General features: G+C 38.5%; 1 protein-coding gene across 2 annotated transcripts in view; it reads left to right on the forward strand.

The window, feature by feature from the left end:
* The window catches only part of SERPINI1 (serpin family I member 1), an 81,718-nt gene that overhangs the window by 35,324 nt on the left and 28,216 nt on the right, over positions 1–18,178 (forward strand). For both annotated transcript variants that reach the window (XM_059686961.1, XM_059686960.1), the window contains exons 2-3: positions 16,083–16,350; positions 17,297–17,527. In XM_059686961.1, coding sequence (XP_059542944.1) covers positions 16,101–16,350; positions 17,297–17,527 — 481 coding nt within the window. In that variant the 5' untranslated portion in view covers positions 16,083–16,100. The remainder of the gene's footprint in view (positions 1–16,082; positions 16,351–17,296; positions 17,528–18,178) is intronic.

Genomic DNA, 18,178 nt, shown 5'->3' on the forward strand with positions numbered 1-18,178 from the left:
TTATATAAATAATGCATATACATATATGCAATATATGTATATTATATATGCATATATACACACACATAATTTGTATATATGAAGCGCACACACATACACCTATGAATATATGTTTTAAAATTTTCATGATTTCTCCCTGGAATTTTAAAATTTCATTTTTAGGTTTAACGTTTGATCCATCTGGAATTTATTTTGTTTTAAAGCACAAAGTAATTATCCTCTTTATAGGCACTGAATAATATGTCTCTTACCCTATTGATTTTACATGCTAAATTTTATCATATACCAAATTATGTTTTTCACCATCCTATTCCAATTACTATAGGTTTTTAATGTACTTTACTATCTCATCACTAGCCCCGACCCCCAGAATTCTCCTTGCTATTCCTGCTTCTTATTTTTTCTACATAACTTTTAAAAGAGCTTGTATATATTTTTTAAAGTTGCTATTTTTATTGACATTGCATTAAATGTATAGAATAATATAGGCAGAACTGGTATCTTTGTGATATTGAATATTTCTATCGAAGAATAAAGTACCATTTTCCACTTATTCTACTCTTCTCCTCCAATTGTCTTATAATTACATAAATGGTTTATACAGTTTGTTAGTTTCAACCATTGTCCAAATAAAATACAAGCATTTCAATGTGTTGATATGTCTCTCGTCTCTTTGAAGCCATCTGTCTCCCTGCCTTCCTGACTCTCATTGCCTTTTATTTCTCCATTTTATTTGTCGAAACGGAATCGGTTGTCTTGTGGAGTTTCCCACCATCTGGACTGTGCTGATTGCACTCCCATGGTGTTCTTTAACATGTTTATCTGCCCTTATTTCAGGAAAAATGCTACATAGGAGATGAACTGTTCTAGTTTCTTTGTGTGTATATTCCTTAGCAGCATTTCAATTTCACTTGTGTAGATCTTTCAAATACCTACGGGCTTTAATGATATAACCTCTATGGAGGGCAGTTTGGCAATGTTTATCAAAATTACAAGTACTTGTGTCTTTTGGCCTAGCAATTTAATTCCTAGGAATTTATCCTGCAGAGATAATTGCACACCTGTGAAAGGATGCATTTCTGAAGTTACTCATGGCATCATTATTTGTAAGAGCAAAAGATTGCTATAATCTAAATTCCCCATGGTGGGAGACTAAATAGGTAAATTATGGCATTCCCATACAGTGAAATGCTGTAAAGCTAATTTTTAAAAAAATGAGGAAGCTCCTTATGTAATGATAAGAAATAGTTTCTAAGATACATTGCTAATTGAAGAAATGAGGTTGCAAATGAGTATGTATAGAATGTATATGATGTTATTATTTCTGTAAGAAAAGGGTAAATACATATATGGCCTATACATACACATCTCTGGAAGATACCAAAGAGAAATTGGCTGACTAGGGAATGAGAGAGTGTGGGAAAGAGAATCTACATGCCTTTTCATACCTTTTGAATGTTGTACTCTGTGAATGTTTTACCTATTTAACATTGTTAGTTAAAAAAGTTTGTATTGTTATGAATTATATAGCAGGTTATATTTAAAGATTATTGTAGCATTGTTTGTCTTAAATAGAGTCAATATGTTAAAGGGAGTTAGATGTCATCTAAATATTAAACAGTAAGGAAGTCATCTAAAACTGAGATAGCGCTCTCTCTCTCTCTCTGTCTCTCTCTCTCTCTCTTTGTCTCTCTCTCTCTCACACACACACGGTCTTATAGAGAAAATTCCTGCCCAACAGGGACAGCGTGTCAGAGTAAACATAACAAGGGATTTGAAGCCTTCAGCCAAAAGTTCAGACCCCCTTTTTATTCCTTAGTAAACTTACGCTACCTGCTCAAAGAGGGGTTACCTTCTGGCTTCTTATGAAGATCAGCTAATTTGTATTATGTCTAGATGCCTGGTCCATTATATTAGTTCAGCTCTAGAATTGGTCTCTGGGGTAAAAATTGAAGTCAAAAGAAATATATTTTATAGGAAAAATTTCTTTTTTCAGTTTGAAACTTAGGTGTTCCTATCACGTTCTTGAATTGTATTAATAATTCCCTGCTTCCAGCTCCAGCCACGCACATGTGGACTCCTAAGCAACACTAGAAGTGAGAGTGAACGACAGGTATCCATCCCCTCCTACTTGGGCTGCCTCTCTTGCACTTGTCTCTAGCTGAGCTTTGACTCTCATTGTTTTTCTTTTTAAAAAAATACATTTTATTGATTTCAGAGAGTAAAGGAGAGATAGAGATAGAAACATGAATGATGAGAGAAAATCATTGATCAGCTGTCTCCTGCATGCCCCACACTGGGGATTGAGCCTGCAAACCCGGACATATGCCCTGACCAGGAATGGAACCATGACCTCCTTGTTCATAAGTTGACACTCAGACACTGAGCCACACTAGCTGGGCTGTTTTTCTTATTGAATCTATAAAACTGTGTAATTAAAATACAGATCTATAGATCTAGTACAGCATAAAATCTGTGAGGCTTACAACCAACCTAATGCCCATAGTTCAGTCAGTCTCTGCAAGGCCAGTTATCTGCATTTTTAAAACAAGTTGAGATAAGGATTTAATTGTATTCAATTTATGTTTAGACAAGTCTCATCTCCAATATAGACTCTGACACATATCTTGGAGTCATAAATATATTCTCTGAAATTTCTGTAACACAATAGCTTTAACTTTTGATAATGTTTAAGACTTGTAAGCAGCAGCCCACAAGAAGCAAAATGAAAAGCCAACATCCTTGCCTGCACTTCACCGTGACTCTTCTGAAATCCTTCAGTGAACTAAGGAGAGCAATGCACCTTAATGGTGTGCTGGGCCGTGAGCGCTGGTGCTCACAATATGAGATCCATAAAATATCCTTCCCGTTTTACCTGTCCAATGATGGAAAAGCCTTAAACTGCTCTAAGGAGATTAATAAAGGACAATATGGGACAATTTCCTGTCATTGAAGACTGTTAAACTTGGAAGAGATTCAGAAGAAAATAATTAAATCCATTTCTCTCCAGATCGATGAACCTAAGAGTCGTTGATTACTGTTTGGAGTGGTTTAAACTTTGCCTTTCGGAGAGAGGTATACTCTCCCCTCCCCATTTTTTCCAAACCAACATTAAAATTGGTTGATTTCCTTGATTTATCTTTCTACACACTTCCTAAAGGTGTTACTATATTGCACATGTGGTTCTGAACATTACAGAGAAATGTAACCAGAATACTTTCACAGAGCCTTTTTATCTACTTACGTTTTTCTTGATTGCCCACACTCTGCAATAAAAATCGCAGGTGACCTTTTCAGTCATTCACAGTGATGAACAGGAAGAGGAAACCAAAGCTTCTTTTAGAAATCCCCGATTACAGTGGGTGTGGCAGGTTTATAAATAGAGTTAACAGGTGGATATTTTTAGGGTAGCATTAATACATCCCTCACTCTCAGGGAAAATTTGTGTTTTAAGTTTATAGGAACATTGAAAAACAACGTAGTAAAATTATTTTTGACACGTTCTCACTTTCGCTTTCCCTGTGGTCTACAATCCTGCAAAGAACCGTTCAAAAAAGTAATGTATGTAACTTCATTTCCCCAGGGGACAGTAAGGGTGAGCCTCGAGTATTTTATGTGTGTGTGTGTGTGTGTGTGTGTGTGTGTTTTCTTTTAAAGAAAGAGCCACCTAATTTAGGTAGTTGTTTTTATCACTTAGAGAGTTTCTTCTGTCAGTTTCTAGCATTTCTAAACAAGGTGAAAAGCATTCTGAGGAAATCATAATAATATCATGTTTTCCAAATTTCTTAATTAGTATGTGTTTTTAAAATATGAGCTATTGTGAATTCTGAAAACATTGAAACAACTGTATGAAATATAAGTGAGCAAAAACAGCATATGAGAGTCTATTCTTCAGCCTGGCACACAGTGAATGCTCAGTAAGCAGTAGGTTGAAGCATAGGAATTTGCCCATAATTGACCACTGTGACTTACAAAAATGGTAATTCATAAGATTAGACCTAATATTAATAACCTTTCTTATTTACCTTGGTTCAGAATCCCTTGAGCCTAAACCATTTTACTGAAAGAGCACTCAGATCTTGGAAATATAGTTGTTACCTAAGATAAGAGAATAGTTTTGTGTGGTCTCAGTAGACACTGAGGCAAAGTGAACCTATACATATCATCTCAGGAGAGTTTCAGGATGTCCTCAAATTCTACACATGATCATATAAAATCAGGGAAGAGGGTAAAGCTAAAGGAGCAGAATAGCAACAGCTATGAGGGCTGCGTTATAGTGGGGAGATATAGAATCCAAAAATTAAAGGAAGACAAGACAGAAACACAGTAAATATAACCCAAATGTAACTTAATATAAATAAATATAATATAATAATTGATATAAATACAAATATACATACTGAGTAGCTGAGACACATACACTTTGGCCAACAGCCCTGACTACCACTCTCCTCTCAGGGTACCATCACCTTACAACAGTGTTCTCACTACGCAAAGTGTTCTCACTGTACAGTTCTCACTATGCAAAGCTGGCGTTGAATACTCTGAACATCTTTCTGTGAGAAATTTTTTTCTTTAGGTTTGTACACTGAATAACCTCTCTGAATATTTTACCTCATTCCCCAGCCCTTCAGGATACACTCAAGCATTAGTGAATGGTTGGAAGGTGAGTCAGGCTGCTACTCCCACCATTAGCAAAATAATTGAGAAACTGCCTTTACATCTGGGTATTTTTAGATTTTCTGGGATCCAGCCAACTTTTTAAAACTTTATTTTACAAGTGCCATTTCAATATTACAAGATTAGAAAATCCAGTACTTTTTTAAGACTCTGGATGAAAAGTCAGATATCTTTTTAAACAATGTACACCTAACTCATAAAGGGAAATACCAAAAAGGCATATATCTTGTGCTGTCCTGTTCTCTCTGGACCCTAGCACCTAGCACTGGGCTGATATGTAGTTGGCAAGGACACGTCTTTATTGAATGAATGAATGAATGAATGAATGAATGCAATTCTAGGCATTGCATTCATCTTTGAGTTTTATCATTTTTAGCATATATAGTAGCTCATTAAACATCCTTTGTATACAAGAAGTTGTTCAATACAAATGACTGTTTCCTCACCTTTAAAATGAGGGTCTGGGTAGGAACATGCTACAGTCTTGTAAACAGCTAAGCACACAGGCTGGGGAAGAGAGCTATTAGTATAGATTTCTTCCAACATTAATGGGCAAGCTAAAACCATTAATGACTGGCTTAGTTCCAAAATGGCCTTGGGCCACACATGACCTTGATTGATGATGACTTTTTAACAGGTCTCTCTGAAACTACTCATTGAATTTTGCCTTGGGGCTGGTGTGTCACTTGTTTAGCTCTCCTGACAGTATTCCAAAGGAAATCATTCATTGGCAAGCACAAAAGCTCCAGGATTGTGCCAAACAGAATTACTCATTACCATTTTATGGAAAGTTCAAATCACATTTGCAGGAGGGATGGGGACCTACCAGCTCACTGCTTCTGGTTGGCATTTTTATTTGCCCCAGTAATCACCAGCTTTAACCAAAAGCCCTCGGAATTCCAAATAGAGCCTCTTTATCAGTTGAGATCTCCTGAAGAAAGGGAATATGGTTCTCAATAAAACATCTTAGGTAAGGAGACATCTTTTGTGGAGTTCATGCTACTAATTTTTCACTGTCTGTTTTAAACACTTGCATGATGGGCTACTTGGTCAAGAACCAGTGTTATGAAGAATAGATCTGTTTAGCCTTCTACCAGCCCTGCACCATCAAATATGACAACCACTAGCCATAGGTGGCTATTTACATTAAGTAATATTTTTTTTTAAATATATTTTATTGATTTTTTACAGAGAGGAAGGGAGAGAGATAGAGAGCTAGAAACATCGATGAGAGAGAAACATCGATCAGCTGCCTCCTGCACACCCCCTACTGGGGGATGTGCCCGCAACCCAGGTACATGCCCCTGACCGGAATCGAACCCGGGACCCCTCAGTCCGCAGGCCGACACTCTATCCACTGAGCCAAACCGGTTTCGGCACATTAAGTAATATTAAATAAAATTAAAATTCTTGTTTCTCACTTGCACTAAGCCACATTACAAGTACCCCATAGCCACCAGTGGCAAGTATACATATGTAATATTTCTATCATCACAGAAAGTTCTGTTGGGCCACATTCTTCTAATATTTTTGAAGGACACAGGGTAATCAAGAATTTTGGCTTTTAATTTGAGAATTTTCTTATGGCCTATAGTGGGAAAAGATTTAGCCAGAGATTTATTTATTCAGCATCTAGTTATTGAGTCAAAACAATTTTCCAAGAGGTTATCTTTGCTGTGAAATGTTCTTGAAGGTCTATGACCCTGGCTTCTTATTAGATGTGTCCCACGGGGGCTACTGTGAAAACTCAGAAGCTACTCGGAAGCCTTGGGTACCACCAAAAACAGAATCTTCTAAGTCACAATTCGTCTTCATTTCAATGAACCTCCTCTTGAGGCTGAGGAGTTCAGACAATATATTCATATATGCCAAAGCATTTTAGAAAGACTATGGAATTTTAGCACTACATCTTCCCTCTGTTGTTTTTCAACATTTCCAGGACTGGTTAGTTCCTAAATGAGCGGGCCACCATAGACTCTTCCAGTCCTAAACTTACTCTTGGATGCTTGCAAAATTCCCAAGAACTATAGGCATGTAGCTAGCTCAGTGCTAGCTGCTCTGTGATCAGTAATTCCAAGCCACAGAGTACTACTCCAAATCTTTTTGGAGTACCACTGGCACATTACCAATTGAACCAATAATTAAGGAATATTCAGTGATTTAGAAAAGGCTAATATTTCAGTTCTTTTCTACTCTGATTACTTGAGTTTCCCATGAAAATAAGTGTTTCTTGAAAGAAAAATTTTAACTTTAAAAATTTAAAGGATAATTATTTTTAAAAGGTTTATAATCTTCTCACACAAATATAAAATTATAAAAATGAAAAGATTTTATTTAGTTCATTAATTATTGAGACAACCAATAAGATGTTAATTCTCATGAGAGAATTCAAAAAGCAGTTGAAATATAAATCCATCAGGAATACTGAATACATTTGCTTAACAGATGCAAAACTGGTCAGTATCCACAGGACAATAATCAATTGCATTTAACCATACATGTACAATTTAATTTTTATGGACAAGAATCATTTGCATCACTATCAATTATCTGAGACTTAGATAGTTGTAATATTGTTCAAAGATAATGAAGGGTCCCAAACCCATAGAGTCTGATAGCCTGGAATGGTATGTTCTAGATAATACATCGTTTTTCATGACCTGGTAGTCATCTTGGTCCATTTCCAAGTCTTTCATAATTTTTTTTCTGGTAAATTAAATATTTATAGGTTACTTTCTCTCATAGTTCTGTACCTTTGATTTATCTGGCCATTTCTTTCTTGTTTGAGAGATACCTGGTGAGCTTTTTGCTTGATTCAATAAACAGGAAACAGATTATAAAGATATATTTTATTGACAAGTGTAAGAGAGTATGGGAAGGGTCACAGTGGTCTAGATAGCTGGAAGGAGAAGCCAAAGAAAGAGAAAAAGATGAAAGGATTAAATCATGTATATAATAATTTTATAGATGTCGAGATTATAGAATTAAACCTCCTTGTAGCCTTTATTTCTTTGGTTCTAACCCCTTCATTCTAAGACACATCTCAACTTAGTAACACCTTTTTTGGAAGAAACATTTTAAAGGGAAAAATGTATAGTTCTTTTTGAAAATAGCACAATGAAGTATATTTATTCAGACCCTAACATATTATGCCCTTAATAACCAAACTTTGAGCCTTCTCAACATCCTTCTGATTCACTTTTGGCCATCATTTATCTTATGACATGCTACTTTTCATAATGGATTTCCTGATGAAAACCTTTTAGCACCTTTGTGATTAAACACATAATCTTAAGTAATTCCAAAGTATGTCTTCAGTGTATTCTCTACATTTCCATTTCATAACTTACTAATCTTCCCCACACCCTTACCCACCACACATTTATACAGCTAATTTAGAAAGTTATCAGGAAGCTTTTGACAGTTTAATAACTGTGTGATAGTCTTTCACAAAGCATGCCTGGCTCCTTCACCTTTCTCGCTTTCAAAACACTGATTTATTTTGAGAGATTTGGCAAATTCTTCTGCCTTTAAAATTGTGCTACTTGATGTCCAACAGAAAGTTATTTTGTATATATATCCTGAGAACAAGAGATTTATCTCTGGCACAAATTCATCTACTTGCCTATGTCTTCTATTCTTGGAACCTTTGTAAAACATTTGGGTGTTGTTTTATAAGAAAATCAGTTGGTTCATTTCTCAAGTTGGTGCATAACTTACAATAAATTTACACCTACCTTTCTGTTCTCTTCTGCATATGTGGTCCTTTTTCTTTTCAGTGCTGCCATTATAGTACAGTCCTTTGAGGACAATTCTAGATCCAAGTTTAGCAAAAACTCCACAGTGGAAGGCAGTGCCAATGGAAATAAGTCAAATGAGGAATCAACGATAAGCAGCAGCTGAAACTTCACATTTGTCCAGGCTATGACACTTACACAGGAAATGACAACAGTGTCACAGCTTGTCTCTCTGAGGAATAGCTGATTTCTTTGGACATTGATTGCAAGATTTATTCCAATTTCACAGAAGTTAAAATTAGTGGTGGGAAAGAACATCATGCATGATAGAATTGAGGAAATTAGCTAAATTACAGATTGCTAAAATACAGATTGTTTTAGAAGGTAATGACTCTTTTTTGGTCCATATGTGACAGGTTCTTTAACAAATTTATCAGCTTCTTGGCTGACCTAGGTTAACCCTTTCTCTTAGTAAATCAGGAAACAAAGTCCTGGAGACTTCAACCTGTTCCAAATTTCACCAAGTGAGCTATTGCTAACCAGAGTTACAACAGTGGTTTCCAGGCACCAAGTGCTAAACCATGGGGGTGGCAGTGGAGAAGGGAGTGAAACTTCATGAATTCAAATATATCCACTTTAAAGGACTGTCTAATTTTTATGGTGAAATGTTCATTCTTTTCTGTGACTGGTGAGTTTGTTCTTTTATTATTATTATCATTATTATTATTATTTTGCCTCCATCCCAATGTATTTACTTGGTAAAATAAAAATTTAGCATCCCTATATTGGTTCCTTCAATTTAAAAAAATTAGTAGTCCTTTACATGCAAAACTCTGAGAATTAATGGGCCAAAGGGTTTCAAGACAGTGTTCTTGAATTAGGCATCTCTCTTAATTATTTCCTATGGCTGTAGTTTGTAGTTTGTGTTCGTTTTGCTGGGAAAATGACTTTCTTCAGCCATATTTCTCAGCTGCATAAGAAAACCTTTTTTTCTCAACTCACAATTTGAAACAATTTTTATATCAAATAACTGGGTTCCCCAAAACAAAGCAAGTTGCATTTATGAATAATCCATCTCTATAAATAAGGATACTAGGGGAGTTTTAAAAAGACCATCTTTTTATTGTGCTATCTTTTAGTTTTATGACTCCTCAGACCTCATTTACAAGATTTACTTCCTGACCTGTTTCAATAAAGTGTTTTCTAAAGCAGTATGCATGCACACAATGCCCACAACTTACCCTACCATGGGCAACGGAGAAGAGAAATGCAAGAATTAATGGCAGTTTATTTACAGTGTAGCTATTTCTGCCTTTTCTAGCACAACAGCACTGTCTACTATTCTAGGATCTGCAGATCCTTGTTTTTATGCAAAGGCATTTTATACAGAAGCTTGAAAATAATGAATCTACAAAATAATGCTCTAAGTGAAAGTAACTCATTTTGGAGTGTGTTATTATGATTAATAGTGGAGCTCTGGCATTTTGTAGACTAATGTTAATACAGCAACATTTGGGTAGCACCTTTTGTGATTTTTCAAGGTGGTGCACTTGTTTGTTAATGCATCCCATGTCCAGCCATTGAATTATGCCAGCATTACTGACAGTGCCACTTTGTCAGGCTGGAAAGATGGTCTCAGACTCAATAAGGAAACACTTTATCAAAAGGAATAAAAAGTGGAAATGAGCTACTACCTTTGGGCTCAGATTAAATTAGCCTCAGGAATTTAGAAGCAACAGCTACTCTTGCTGTTCTTTCTAATGCAGCATTGTGGATCTTTATATCTCATACTCTATTAATTCAGTAAATATTTATTTGGCAACTACTATATGTAATGCATTAGGTGCTTATTCTGATTACCTGATTATCTTAAGATATACAAAATGAATGTATTTCCATTTGTGCCTTCATAAAGTGTAGGAAAAGAAATGATGCATGTACGGAATTACCCTATATAATAAAAGAGAAAAATGGTAATTGGCGTATGACGATACCCTTTTCATTGGCTAATCAGGGCTATATGCAAATTAACTGCCAACTAAGATTGGCAGTTAACTGCCAACAAGATTGGCAGTTAACTGCCAACAAGATGGCGGTTAATTTGCATATGTAGGCACAATGCAGGGAAAGCAGGAAGAAGCCCCCTGCCACTGACAGTGATCGGAAACCCAGGGGGGAGCTAAGAGCTGGGGGGCAATCAGTAGATGAATGGATTAGAAAACTGTGGTACATCTACACGATGGAATACTATGCTGCTGTAAAAAGGAAGGAACTCTTACCATTTGCAACGTCATGGATGGAACTGGAGAGCATTATGCTAAGTGAAATAAGCCAGTCAATAAAGGAAAAATACCACATGATCTCACTCATTCATGGACAATAGAGACCATTATAAACTTTTGAACAATAATAGATACAGAGGCAGAGCTGCCTCAAACAGATTGTCAAACTGCAGCGGGAAGGCCGGGGAGGGTTGGGGGGCAGGAGGTAGGGGGGTAAGAGATCAACTAAAGGACTTGTATGCATGCATATAAGCATAACCAATGGACATAAGACACTGGGTGATAGGGGAGGCTAGGGGACTGTCTAGGGCGGGGGGATAAAATGGATACATATGTAATACCCTTTGTAATACTTTAAGCAATAAAAAAAAAAAAAAAAAGAGCTGGGGGGCAAGGCCCCCCAGCCATGATCGGAGAATCAGGCGCCTTTTCCGCCCTGGCCAGTGATAGCAGGAAGTAGGAGTGGAGCCAGCGATGGGAACTGGGCACGGTCGAAGCTGGCAGTCCCGGGAGCTAGGGGCCCCTTGCCTGGGCCTAAAGTGGAGCCCACGATCACCGGGCCGCTGCAGCTGCGGGTCCCCGCTGCCCGGGCCGGACGCCTCAGCCAGAGGCGTCCTGCAGGGGCAGGGGCGGAGTCCGCGCGATCGCGGCGCCCCCCGCTGCCACTGCAGGTCCCCGCTGCCCAGGCCGGACGCCTAGGCCAGAGGCGTCAGGCCTGGGCAAGGGGCCGATCCTGCGATTGGAGGGTGAAGGGGGTCAACGCCTGAGGGCTCCCAGTATGTGAGAGGGGGCAGGCTGGGCTGAGGGACACTCCCCCCCACACACACACCCAGTGCACGAATTTCGTGCACCGGGCCCCTAGTCTGTAATAAGAGAAAGTAGCAGTACGTGCTATGGTAGAGAGACAATGTACCAAGATTTCAGGGGGGGTGGGGGATTGTTTTAACTGAAGAACCAGAAGAATATTCATATAGGAAATGGAAGTGGAGCAGAACCTTAAGGAGTGGTTAGGATTTGAACATATGAAATCAGGTTGAAGTAGTTCTAGAAACCAAACTATGCAATCTAGCATCAGGAGAGGGAAATTCTGGGATATGTACTTGAAAAGGATATCTGGGTAGGATTGCAGGATTCATAAAGGGGAGTTGTAGGGAGAAAGTCATGCAGGATCACGGTGCAGTAGGTTATATTCGAGACTAAAGATTGTGAGCTTTAGTCTACACGCATGAGAGAGATCCTAAGATTTTATTAATATAGGAATCCATGTTCATAACAGTACATCAGACAATTCACCTGGAGGCTATGCATGTGTTGTGTTGAAGAGGGCAGTAAGCTGGGATTCAGAGGATGGCTGAGAGCTATTGGTGGAGTCCTTGAAAATGCATTAAAGGGAAGAGCTGTCACTATGGCCATGGGAATGGCCACAGGATGATGGACAGGAGAGGTGACAGGATTGCAGTATGGAATAAGTGTTGACAGTTTATTGAACGTAAGGGGAAATGAGATGGAGAGGAGACAAGGATTTTGATGTTTTAAGAGAGAGAGAAAATAAGAATGGGTTTGATTGATGACAGAGTCCTGTTTGTGCCACCTTGAATTTGAAGTGCTGGCAAGAGTCAAAGACTAAATATATCAAGAGCAATTTGCAATGCACATCAGAAATTAAGATAAAAATAAAGCCAGAGCTAGAATGTTACATACTTGGGAATAACATGATTGGATAATAGTATAAGTATCTTTGTTTTGAGAGTTCACCAGTGGGAGTGAGAAGAACATTACAGAGAGGAGGCCAGGAATAGGTATGTGGAGAATGACTACACTTAGAAGGTGTAAGGAGGAAAGGAAATATTTCCCTCTCCCCTGGGAGAAAAGAAAAGACTCAGAGTAGTCAGAGGCAGAAGAAGTGAGGGGGCTAGGGATTAGGGATGAGAAAGGTGGTATCAGAAAGGTTGGACTAGGAGAGTAGAGGTTGTTTTGCTTGCACACTGGGAATTTTACCTTCAAAAGGAGGAGAGATCATTTAATTATGGATAATCTATGTGTTTTCAGAGCAGAGTGCTTTAGGACTTTACCAAGGAGTTTCCTGACATGACAAACTCCCACCATTCACAGCCATAGTGTTCCTGGTTTCCTTAGCAGAACATGTAAATCTGTGGCCCGCTGCTCACTGCTCTGGGAAGAGCCCTCTCACCAACCTATGGATGCTCTTTCCAGGATTCCTCTAGCAGCCCAAACATGGATTAGTTATTTGGGTATCTTTCTGGTAGTAAGAGAACACTATCAAGCCCAGCTGGCATGGCTCAGAGATTGAACGTCGACCTATGAACCAGGAGGTCATAGTTCAATTCCTGGTCAGGGCACATGCCTGGGTTTCAGGCTCAGTCCCTGGTATGGGGTCTGCAGGAGGCAGCCAATCAATGATTCTTTCTCATAATTGATGTTTCTATTTCTCTTTCCCTCTCCCTTCCTCTCTGAAATCAATAAAAATACATATTTTTAAAAATGGGGTTGAGGGGAGCAGAAACTTGGAACCTCTCAGTCAAAGAGAACTGACATCTAAAACTACTAATAAACCGTAAATGTGAAGGACTTACAAATTAAACAGGCAGTTCTCTAACATTGAAATTTAAAATATTACAGGACTGATTAGAAAGCTCTGACTCAAACATCTGTTGAAAACACACTGCTCTTAAGTTAAATGTATGTGCACTCTCTTCACTGAGTAATGGGGACTATTAAAATTTCATACTAATTGAAAAACAATTTTCCAAATGTGTTTGCTCAACATCACTTCAGATGTTGTTTTAATGATGGTTAAAACACACACACACACACACACACACACACACACACACACACACACGAGGCCCAGTGCACAAATTCGTGCATGGGGGTGGTCCCTCAGCCTCACCAGTGATTGAGGCCTGCCACCCGGGGGGGGGGGGGAGGGACTGCAGGAGGTTGGCTATGGGAGCACATTGACCACCAGGGAGCATCTTCCACTTTGAGCGTCTACCCCCTGGTGATCAGTGCGTGTCATAGAGACTGGTCATTTGGTTATTTGGTCATTTGGTCGTTCAGTTGCTTAGGCTTTTATATATAGAGACTAGAGGCCCGACACATGAAATTTGTGCATGGGTATGGTCCCTAGGCCTGACCTGTGATCAGGGCGATCTTCCCCAGCTGCTGCCCACCCCACCCCACCCCCCCCAGTTCCCTATTCACCATCTGGCCGATTAGAGCCTGCTGGCCTGGGGAGGGGCTGAGAGGTTGGCCATTCCCACCCACTCACTGGCCCTGCCACCACCCACCCCCCCATTCCCCATTCCCCATCGGGCGATTGGAGCCTGCTGGCCGGGGGAGAGACCAAGAGGTTGGCCATCCCACCCACTTGCCGGCCCCGTCCCCCGATGCCAGTTGCCCTATATGTGTGGGGCAACCAGCGGAGCGGAGGCCTTGGTCTGGCGCCACCCATGTCCACCACCACCCACCCCTGGTTCCCCATTCCCCATCGGGCGATCGGAGCCTGCTGGCCAGGGGAAGGGATCGAGAGGTTGGCCAGCAGGCTCCGATCTGGTAATCAGGACCTACGGGCTGGTGCAGCTCCTGCATTGAGTGTCTGCCCCCTGGTGGTCAGTGTGCATCATCCCACCCTTTGGTCAATTTGCATATTACCCTTTTATTATATAGGATAATAAGTAAGCAGCTTAATTGTTTCAATAAGCAGTTTAGCTTTCAGAGACCTATGGAAACAACGTGTGAGGCTACAAGGAAATCATATCCCCAGTGTGTGCCAGTCTTTTGGAACACTGATGTGCTGAGAGGCAAAAATATTATTCAGAGATTGGGCACTGACACTGCTTTCTTTTCTTTTCCCAAGAGAAATCGGTCAAGAACCAGATGAGCATCCTAGCCTGTTTGGCTCAGTGGATAGAGCATCGGCCCATGGACTGAAGTGTCCCGGGTTCGATTCCAGTCAAGGGCACATACCTTGGTTGCAGGTTCCTCGGCCCTGGTTGGGTGTGTGCAGGAGGCAACCATTTGATGTGTCTTTTTCACATGCATGTTTCTCACTGTCCCTCCCCCTCTCTTTCACTCAATAAACAAACAAACAAACAAATAAATAAATAAATGGAAAAATATCCTCAGGTGAGGAATAACAAAACAAACAACAACAAAAAGAACCAGATAAGCTTGATATTTAGAAATATTCATATAAGTAGAACCACCGGTTTGTTGGTATAAGCTGACATGGTAGCATTGTCCTGAGTATAAAAAGGACAGTGTTGCCCTAGCTGGTTTGGCTCAGTATATTGAGCATTGGCCTGTGGACTGAAGGGTCCCAGGTTCGATTCCAGCCAAGGGCACATGCTTAGTTTGTGGGCTCAATCCCCAGTAGGGGACATGCTGGAGGCAGCCAATCGATGATTCTCTCTCATCATTGATGTTTCCCTCTCTCTCTCTCTCTCTCTCTCTCTCTCTCTCTCTCTCTCTCTCCCTTTCCCTTCCTCTCTGAAATCAATAAAGAATTTTTTTTTTAAAGGAGGTTCTTCTCTCTCTGAGATTTTCACTGGGAGTGGCAGCCTCATAGGGAACGAACGTGTAAGAGAAAAAGCAAACAAGAATGTGCTAAATGTGCCTTTTCTCTGGGTTACCACTTTACCACTTCCTGTGGGTTCAGCAGCTGGGCTGAATCAATGGGCCCATGGCAGGTGTGTGTCTGATCTCGTCCCACCACTTGGTTGCCCAGCTGCATGGTGCATTACCTTTAAAAATTGTAGTGAATGAGTCAAGTGGCATTTCCAAATGCCTAACTTCACAAGTTCATCTTAAACCCTGTGAATATCTTGGTTTTCATTATAGTTGTCCTGGATCTAGGTTGTGTTGTATAAGTTAGAGTAAACTGTTTCAAAATTATGATCAAAATACATATGTTGAGGCTATGAAACATGAATCGATTACCCCCAACAAACACAACCTGTCATTACTTGTATATGTATCTATACATAATCTTAACCCATGAAGGTGGGGGCCAGGGTCATCTTGTTTCTGAGGGTATCCGCAGAACTTAGCAATGTTATTCATTCAATGGACTATTAATTGACTTTTGAAAAACAGGACCTTCCTTATAAGAACAGACTGACAACTGTCAGAGGAAAGGGGAGATTGTGGTGCTGGATATAAAAGGTGAAAGGATTAAGCAAAACAAAAGGGAGGGTCATTCCAAAATATCCTTTAATGGGGCTTTTGTTATAGAGATATTAATACTGTATATGTTTAAAAACTTTGGGTTTGCTTTACAACTTTACTAAAAAAGAATTCCTATATATAGTTCTCTCTTTATTTTCCTGAGATAATTAATATGTAAATTACTGTTCTCCAGGATTGAAACTCTTCCAACATGGCTTTCCTTGGGCTCTTCTCTTTGCTGCTTCTGCAAAGTTTGGCCGTAGGGACCACTTTCCCTGATGAAACCATTGCTGAGTTCTCGGTGACTATGTATAATCACCTTCGAGCCACTGGGGAAGATGAAAATATTCTTTTCTCTCCATTGAGCGTCACCCTTGCTATGGGACTGATGGAACTGGGGGCCCAAGGGTCTACCCTGAAAGAAATCCGTCATTCAATGGGATATGACAGGCTGAAACACGGTAAGTTAAACAGGATGGTTTAACTTTAACTTTTAGCTCAGTTGTGTTGCCTTATGCCGGAGACAGCAGTATTTCACACAGCAAGAAAGTATTCTCATTGATATGGTATGGCTACGAGAAACTTTAGGAAACTCAAGAAAGGTGTTAATTCTGGGTTCCATCCCGGGCTGAGTTAATTAAAAGAAATTATATATTAATAATAATATTTAAATAAATCTTATTGTGATAAACAAAAGCAAGCATGGTTCTTGCTCTGAATTTTAAGTCTAGATGGAGAGACATATGTAATTAATTATCATATAAGTAAATGAAACTTTACAACTGTGATGAGTGCTACAAAGAAAAGAAACATGATTCTCTAAGAATATCAGATTTTTTTTTTTGCTTAAAATCATGTTTTCATTATTATAAGACTTATATATAGTAAAAAATTTGTAGCCAAAAGGTATTTTGTAATCAGTTTGACATGGTATACGATTTCTATTTTAATGTTTCTAATATACATGTAAACTAACTCATTTAAAAGTTAAGAACTAAAACAATTTATAAAGGATTTTATAGTTATAAGGTTTAAAAAAGTCTAGTAAAAGTAAATTTAAAGGAATAATTTTTAAACTAGAAAATTAAACTTAATTCTTATTTCTGATCAACATAAGACTAATTTAATGAAAGTAACCTAAGTACTTTGAAAGTAAACAACCAAAAAATCTTTACTTGATAGATTCTACCAAGATATCGATTAAAATGAAAAATGATATCAGTTGATAACACTAAAGTTCAAAACTGTTAATTTGAACATCTAGAAATCACAGAAATATTGAACTTCCTTACCATGTCAATGTGGAGAATAAGCGAGTTCTTTTCCCCTTGGTCGTTAGCTGTGTTTTTACTGCCCGTACATTCTCTGTTTGTCCCACTATTAAACTTACCCTATGTCATTTTGCAGGTGAAGAATTTTCTTTCTTGAAGGATTTTTCTAACATGGTCACTGCTGAAAAGAGCCAGTATGTGCTGAAAATTGCCAGTTCCCTCTTTGTGCAAAATGAATTTCACATCAATGATGAATTTTTGCAAATGATGAAAAAATATTTTAATGCGGAAGTGAATCGTGTGGACTTCGGTCAAAATATTGCCGTGGCCAACCACATCAATAAGTGGGTGGAGAATAACACAAATAGTATGTCATTTGCTTCTTTTCTTTCTCAAATAGCTTAGTTTTGACTCTCTCCTTAGTCCTGAAATTATTTGTCTCCTCATTCCTTTTCTATTTTGTATATTATATAGAATTTAGTTAAGTATCTAATAATTATTCTACATAGATTGAAGTCTTTTTAGAAGCACTGCTTATGAATACACATTTGAGAAATAAGTATAGTCTTTTGCCATGCCTAGAATTTTGATGCTGATAGATTAACACTCGCCAGTTGATGGGTTTTTCCTGTGTAGTAATCTTGGCTATGGTATGGAACTTTGCTTGAGCTATTTAATACATTAGATACTGATTGGAATGACAGTTGGTGGTGGCTATCTTATGATTAAAATAAAATAAGAGAATTAAAAGTCAGAGTTTAAAGATTTTTTTTTGTTGGCTTCACAAGACTTGATTGGTAATCAAAAAATTGTATAAGATTCCTTTAAAAAAAGAACAGCCCACTTTAAGCGCAAATAAATGGAGAGAAATTAGGAAGAGATGTATGAATTTAAAATTTTATTTTTAATTCATGTATTCTAAATGTATTTCAGTTTTCCAAATGTTTCATATCTTATAATTTTATTTTCTAATTTTATCATAAAAATGAAATTAGAATCTAAAAAATGAGACCAAATT

The sequence above is a fragment of the Myotis daubentonii genome, chromosome 3, assembly GCF_963259705.1.
Source record: "Myotis daubentonii chromosome 3, mMyoDau2.1, whole genome shotgun sequence".
Classification (NCBI taxonomy): Eukaryota; Metazoa; Chordata; class Mammalia; order Chiroptera; family Vespertilionidae; genus Myotis; species Myotis daubentonii.